At 58.7% G+C, this 6,999-nt stretch overlaps 1 protein-coding gene across 1 annotated transcript; it reads right to left on the bottom strand.

Annotated features, from left to right (window-relative positions):
• Nucleotides 1-204: 204 nt before the first annotated feature.
• Six3 (SIX homeobox 3) lies at nt 205-3,016 on the bottom strand. Its single transcript, XM_026385762.2, has 2 exons — nt 2,193-3,016; nt 205-397 (listed from the first exon to the last, which is right to left on the bottom strand). Exons 1-2 carry the CDS (start codon nt 3,014-3,016, stop codon nt 205-207), a joined length of 1,017 nt encoding a protein of 338 aa, XP_026241547.1.
• Nucleotides 3,017-6,999: the final 3,983 nt, after the last annotated feature.

Here is a 6,999-nt window from a genome sequence, read left to right as displayed (position 1 = left end):
TTAATTTGTTATTTTTCTTGATTTTTATATATTTTTGGCTGGGGTGGGAGTGTGTATGGACTTATATGTGTGTATGGTTGTGTATCCTGATTTCGGTTTGTTCTGGGGATGGAGGAGGAAGAGGAGGAAGAGGAGGAGGGCTAGGAGGAGGAGGGGAAAGAGGAGGGGAAGGAGGGGGTGGGAGGAGGAGGGCAGCCTTGGCTATCATACATCACATTCCGAGTCGCTGGAGGTTACCGAGAGGATGGAGGTGCCGGTGTCCGCGCGCTCCGTCAGGCTGGACACACTGGTGGTGGGGCTGGCCGCCGTGGACGGCGACTCTGCCGAGCCGTGCGTGGGGCAGCCGGGTTCGGCCAGCGAGCGCATGCCGCTGGGTCCGATGGCCTGGTGCTGGAGCCTGCGGGAGAGAGAAAGCCGTGCTCGCGCTAACACAACGGCCCGCCAGCCGGTTGCCCGGCGCTGCAGGGAGCCGGGCCTGCAGCCGCCCGCGCTCCCAGGCCTTCCCCCATCCAGTGACCCTATCCGCCTCCCCCGACTGCGCTCTCTGCGCTCATCCCTTCAACGCACCCAGCTACTCCTTGGGCGCTGAAGAGACTCCCCAGCCCGAGTCTTGGCTCTTGGCTCCCTTCCCCAGGGAAGCTTCCCAAAGCTTCCCAGATAGGGACCGGACTCAGGAGAGGTAGAACCAGAGGCCGGCCGCCTGGGGTGGCCTGGGCACGCAGCAAAGGACGACGATCCCTGAAGGAGCAGAAGTCAGGAGGAACAGAGAGCTTCTTCCTCCCCAGCCCCAGGGCCTCTTCAGACTGAACCAGCTGCCTGGAGAGCGTGGGGTCCTCATAGTGCCTCCTGCTCCGGCTCCCCCAAACACACACCCAGAGCCGCGGGTTTCTCACCCGCCGCCTCTCCCGGGTTAGGACCCGCCGCCTTTGCTTTCTGGATCCCTGCACAGAGCGCAGGATCCGGGGAAGACAAAAATGGGGAAGTTGGGAGCTAAAAGTGGGAAAAAAGGAGGGAGAGAGAGAAAGGAGGAAGAAGAAGGCAGGAGAGAAGCACAGAGCAGGATCTGGCTGCCTCTTTCCCGAGCTAGGAACCGGCTGCCTGAACCTAGAGTCTCTGTGTTCTCCCCATAAGGAGGCCTTGCCTGGCCCTGGGCGCTTCCCCCATCGGGCGAAAAGTGGGCTGGGTAGGCAGGGCTGAGAGGACCTTGGGCTCAGGCAGGGGCTAGCTAAATCACAACACACTCCAGGAACTCACTCTCAGCCTGCAGTCACCAGCAGCTGCCAGTAGCTGATGGTCCTGCTCCTTGTATTATAGTAGGCCCTGCGACTTTCAGGCTAAGTAGGGAGGCAAGCTCGACATCAGGGCTTTCACCCACTTCCTCCTTTCTGTCTCCCTTCTTTCCCATCTCCACACCCCCCTTCCTCTAGTTCTTTTTCTCCTTTACTTCCTCCTAAACCTGCTCCGCTGACCGTCAAACCCAGTATATAACTTTGTGACTTAGTGACCAACTTGCCAGCAGCATGGCTGTTCCTGTCGGCTTCCCAAGTTAAAAGACCAAAGGGATGCTCCTGGGCTGGGGAATGAAAGCAAGGATATGCACGCGCACGCGCGAGCGCGAACACACTCACTAGGCCTCTGCAGTCCCCCAGCCCGACTCTCCTGCTCCGGACCCACAAACTGTAGTGTTGCCAGAAGACGGCCCTCAGCACGGTGGCCTTTCCCCTTTGTGGCAGGGACCTAGGTTCATTCTCCTTTCCCTGACATTCGTGGATTTCTCTTGGATTTTTTGCAATGCATGGAATTAAGGACCAGATAACATGGAGTGTTTTCCTTCTTTCTCTGTCTCGGCCCAGAGGAGCGCCTAGCTGGGGTCGGGCAGAGGAGATGGGCCGGTGCAAAGCTCCGCTAATGGTCCCAGGGGCAGGGACCAGGGCTGTGGGCACTCGGGGTCGCACGCACTCGCTCTCCGCGCTGACCAAAGCCCTTCTCCGGCAAAGCAGTCAATAAACCCACAGCCCGCCCCTCTTCCGCGCGCCAGGGGCAAGCGGAAACTTTCTCCAACTGGCCAGAGAGACGCGGCTTCTCCGGAGCTCGGCGGCCTCCCCTACCTTGCCCCCCTTGCCGGCATTTCAACCCCTGACTCCTTCCCCGGCTCCAGAGGCTATAGCCAGGCCGCGGACCCCGCCACTGACCTGTTCTTGGCCGCTGCGGCGCGGTCGCGCTGCCGCCGGTTCTTAAACCAGTTGCCTACTTGTGTGGGAGTGAGGCCGGTGGCCTGCGCCAGTTCGCGTTTCTTGCTGGGGTTGGGGTAGGGGTCCTGCAGGTACCACTCCCGCAGCAGGCTCCGAGTCCGCTCCTTGAAGCAATGCGTCTTCTGCTCGCCGTCCCAGATGGTGCGCGGCAGCGGGAACTTCTTGCGCACGCGGTACTTGTCCACCGGGCCGAGTGGGCGGCCGCGCAGCTTCTCGGCCTCCTGGTAGTGAGCCTCGAGCCACATGGCCTGCAGCTTGCCGTGAGACTCCTTGGTGAACTTGTGGTTCTCCAGGATGTGGTACAGGTCGCGGAAGTTGCCCGTGTGGAAGGCGACCACGGCGCGCGCGCGCAGGATCGACTCGTGTTTGTTGATGGCCTCGCACGCCCCGGGGGCCACAGGCAGCGACCAGAGGAAGCGGCCCAGCCGCTCAATGTCGCCCGTCTCCTCCAGCGTCTCGCAGACGCTGGCCACCTGCTCCGGCGAGAAGTTGAGGGTGGGCAGCTGGAACATGGACAACTCTTCCGGGGGGGCCCTGGAGCCGCCGCCGCCGCCGCCGCCGCCTGCTCCGCCAGCACCGCCGCCTCCCGCACGGTTCCCGCCGCCGCCGCCGCCGCCGCCGCCGCCGCCTCCCTCGCCGCCGCCGCCTCCCGCACCGTTCCCGCCGCCGCTACTCGCCAGAAGTAGGGAGCAGTGGTGAGAATCCGCGAAGTTTGGCAACAAGAAGTGGGAGGAATAGAGGTCTAGGGGGGAGCGGAATACCATGGACTGACCTGAGAGGAGAGGAGAAAATTCAGGGAGAGGAAGAGAGAGGGGAGGAAGAGGAGGAGAGGGGCGATGAGGACCAGGAGGAGGGAGAGGAGAGGGGGGAGGAGGTGAGGGAAAGGAGGGGGGAGCAGAAGGAGGAGGAGGGGGAGGAGGAAGGACGTAAGGGACACCCACACCCCACACACATCCACACACACACACACCCGCGCAGCCACATAGAGAGGGAGGAAGGAGAGCGGCCCGGTGCGCGCGCGCAGAGAGAGAACCCGAGACAGAGAGAGGGAGAGGGAGAGAGAGGAGAGCGAGAGCCAACCACTGCCGAGTCAAGATTCAGCGATTCCACAGCAATCGCCCTAATGACAACAGCCTCATAATATCTCCCCTAAATCCACAGTGAGTGCAGCATTGAAACATTTTGTTTCGCTTTTCTATTGGTCTGCTGCGTGTCGTTGTGGCGTTGCCACGGCAACCACTGCCAATCACTGTCAGCCCTGCCAATCAATACCGAGAACGTAAGGACGGTTTTACCACTTAGCCAGAGGAGGGGGGGAGGGGAGAGGAGGGAATGAGGGAGACCAGGGAGAAAGATTTTTTTTTTTTTTAAATCTTTGCAACTCTTAATCTCGCCACTTCCCCTCCTCCCCCCTCCCCTTCTTTTTTTCTCTGGCTGTCTCTGAGCCTCCTCTTGCCTCTTCCCCAAAGAAGTTGATTCAGAAATTCGAAAAGCTATGGACCTTGAGTAGTTGAAAGAGATGACCAATTACAGGGGAGATTTTGTTGGAAAGCAGGAGTCTCCCCATGCCTCAGGAACACCAGGCGGCTTGCCTGCAAAGAGAGGCCCAGGGCCAGCAGAGCCGGCCGGCAAGGTTTGCACATGGTGTGCACGTCGGGCTGCCTCTTTCTGCCTATGTGAGCACTAATAGTGGAAAGGAAGAAAGGAGAGATGAGATCATGGGGCCAACCACACGCCGATCCTGGCTAAGCAGTCACCAGATCCCAGATTGGAAGAGAGGGCATGTAGCACCTGGGAGCCTGAGCACAGGACCCAGGGTGCTGAAGACGGTTCTGGCCTCCGATTGTGCCCTTTGGTTATATCCATCCTAACTCCCTCAGCTTCAGCCGGACTTTACTCTGCTTCCAGACAAGAAGCCTTGATTTCTCCAATTGCCTTGAATTTTAAAATAGTGGAAATAACAGTACACTTCTTTCCATCTTAAAAAGCAATCTGACTTTTTATTTTCCTCTAGACTTCATCTGACTCCTGGAGTCGTGGAGGAGCTGAAGCCTGGGAGCCCTCTGGACCCTAGGGAGAACCATCTCTCTGCCACCACATATTAGACTGCTCTGGGCCTGCCCATAAGCCCCAGAAGGGCACTGAGACTTTGGAGGCCACCCTGAGAAAGCAGACAAGGCCTGGAAATTGTTTATTTGTCCATGAGTTAATAATGATAATGATGATAATAATAAAACTAAATCTCTATGGGGAAAGTAATATTGCAAGCCTAAAACAGACCCTAAAATGTCCATAGGATGTAGAGGGCCCTCCCTCCCTGAGGCCATCACAGCCCCCAGGCCAGGCGAGGGTGTTAATTCCTAGGTATGTTGCTTTTAAGAAGATGTAATCAGCGTCTTGAGGCGGGCCTCCCTTTGTGAGGTTTCTGTAACTATGGAAGATTTGTCGGGGTCACAGACGTCTTTCCCCCATGCACTGTGTATATTTAGACAGGACTCGGTTTGGTGTTAAAAAGTGTATATGTTGAATGGATTCACACACAGTAGCCAACAATGCCCACATTGTCGGCCCGTGTACAACGCGTATTGAAACGCAGCGCCCAGACTTCAACTAATCTGCCCTCAATAAAGCTGAAATAATTATCCTAAGCTGTCTTTCCAGAAGAAAAATCATTGAGGAATTCAAAACTTTTTTTAAAAAACAGATCTTTTCTGCATTCCGATGCAGATCTGGGGGCGCGGCACCGGGTTTACACCACTTTGGAGATTTCAATGAGGGAGGAGAGAAAAAGAGATCGAGAAAATTTAAATGGGAAACCTAACGTCACTGGGGCCACAATTGCCCCAGGCCCTAAACCCCAAGCTCAGGCCCTGCTTGGGCCGTGACTCCTGCATCACCAGGCCTAGGAGAGCCCAGAAGTGAGAGTCTCATTGAAGGTTCTAGGACACCAAGGAGGTTCTGGGTTGGGCGAAGGGCCCTTACCGGTTCAGTCAGTCAAAGGCAGCTGGGGGTAGCGAGTCCTAAGCTTCCCTACAGGGACAGTGAAATACTCCTCCAAAGAGGAAGACCCGACAAGCCCCACTTCGGGGGTCTTTTCCTCTCTTTCTGTCTTCTGCCTAGCTGTGAGTGCTTTTCTGCTCAGCTTCGAAGCTCTGGGCGGTCGTTCACTGTGGGCCCAGAAAGAGCCCAAAGGTTGGGACACAAAAACAGACACTTCATCTTTTCTTCCCGATCCCTTTCTCTTGTTGGGGAAGGATTATAGACTGAAAGGTGGGAGGGGGAAGGGGCAGGAGGAGGAAGCGGGGGAGGAAGGAATGAAAAAAGGGAGGGGAGTGGGTATTGTGCCGCGTGTGGGGGGAGAATTCCTACGGGTGGGTTTCCGAATATTGTGTTCAACTTTTTGAAAGCAGCTCGTGACCCCGAAACTACATCCCCCGGAGCCGGGGACCCAGGCGCCGGGCGGGCGGGTGAACCCGACCAGTCCCACCCCATCTCCGCAACCCCCCGCCTCCGGGTGGGAGCGACCTGGCCTCTCCCTGCTGCTGCGGTGCCAGCCCCCAGAGGAAAGCTGGGCAGGGGCCGCGGGCTCGGCCGAAACGCTGACATCGAAAACCCCTCGCCACTCAGGGAGAATGGAGGAAAGCGGGGTCGAGATTCCACTCAGCGTCACCCCTGCCCCCCAGCCTCTGCCCGGGCATCTGCCAACCCGTTGCACCCTGCCTGTTCGGGTGGCGGTCGCAGCTCCGGAGCGCAAAGCCGAGAGGAGGGCGGCGGCAAGGCACGCATCTTTGTGCGCCGGGACCCAGCCGGGCGCCGCGGGGCGGGCAGCAGACCCCGACTGTCCGCGCCTTCCCACAGAGCCCAGCTCGGCGCGGCCCAGCGAGCCCTCCTCGCGGCCCTGCTGCCTCCAGCGCCTCTAGGCACTGGCCGGAAGCACCACGCCCGCCGCCTGAAGCCAGTAAGTTGAGAGTCCTGAGAGCTGGGCGGGGAGGCGGGGCGGTGGGTCCTTCGCGCGGATGGCGGGAGAGGCTCCGGGCGGGACTGGGAGCGCAGGCTCCGCAAGGTCTCGGTCTAGGGTGGTTGGATGTGTGTGTTTGGGTGATACAGTGAAGCACCGGAACGTCCCCTCCCACATCCCTAGGAGTTGGGCACTGGGGAAATGGGAGCAGAGGGACTTCGGGTTTCAGGGCCCACGCCGCCTTTCTCGCAGGTCTGGGGACCTCATTGAGCAGCGCGAAGGCCGGCAAGTGAGCCTGGGGAACTCCTGGAGGGGGTGAGGTGCGGAGAGTGACTGCACCCCTAGTCGCTCAGAGCGGCAAGGCCGGGCTGGATAGGCTCAGACAGTCGGGGTCTCTAGGTCTCTCCCTTGCCCTCTCACTGTTCAAACTCTAAGATCTGAGACTTGGTGAATCTGGGACTGTCACTGGTACAGGCCAAAGTCACCTGTGCTGAATTGTCGCCACCATCCCCTCCTCAATGGCGATCAGGGCGGCCAGCTGACGGACAGCGTTCAGTTGGTGCAAGAGGGAAAGGGGACGCTTGTACTGCAGCGAGTTCTCTCTTGGCCTCCAGGGCATTTATTTACAACTGTCAACCCTACCCCAACACTGGGAAAGTCCCAACTCCACCAGAAAGCGTACCCTAGGGTTCCCCACTCTCTTGCTCCCAGTTACAGGGAAAGCCAAGGAGTTTGAAGGCCTCCAGGAGAGGAGGATCCGGCGGGCTGGGGTTACTGCACCCTATTCGG

This window comes from Urocitellus parryii, chromosome 12, assembly GCF_045843805.1.
Source record: "Urocitellus parryii isolate mUroPar1 chromosome 12, mUroPar1.hap1, whole genome shotgun sequence".
In the NCBI taxonomy this organism is placed as follows: domain Eukaryota; kingdom Metazoa; phylum Chordata; class Mammalia; order Rodentia; family Sciuridae; genus Urocitellus; species Urocitellus parryii.
This window is presented reverse-complemented; position numbering and strand designations above follow the sequence as displayed.

What these genes read in the sequence shown, in the direction of transcription:
- Six3 (XM_026385762.2), bottom strand. Translation starts at nt 3,016, where the DNA reads ATGGTATTCCGCTCCCCCCTAGACCTCTATTCCTCCCACTTCTTGTTG. An exon ending in GCCGCAGCGGCCAAGAACAG is followed by an intron (nt 398 to 2,192) that starts GTCAGTGGCGGG and finishes TCTCTCCCGCAG; the next exon opens with GCTCCAGCACCAGGCCATCG.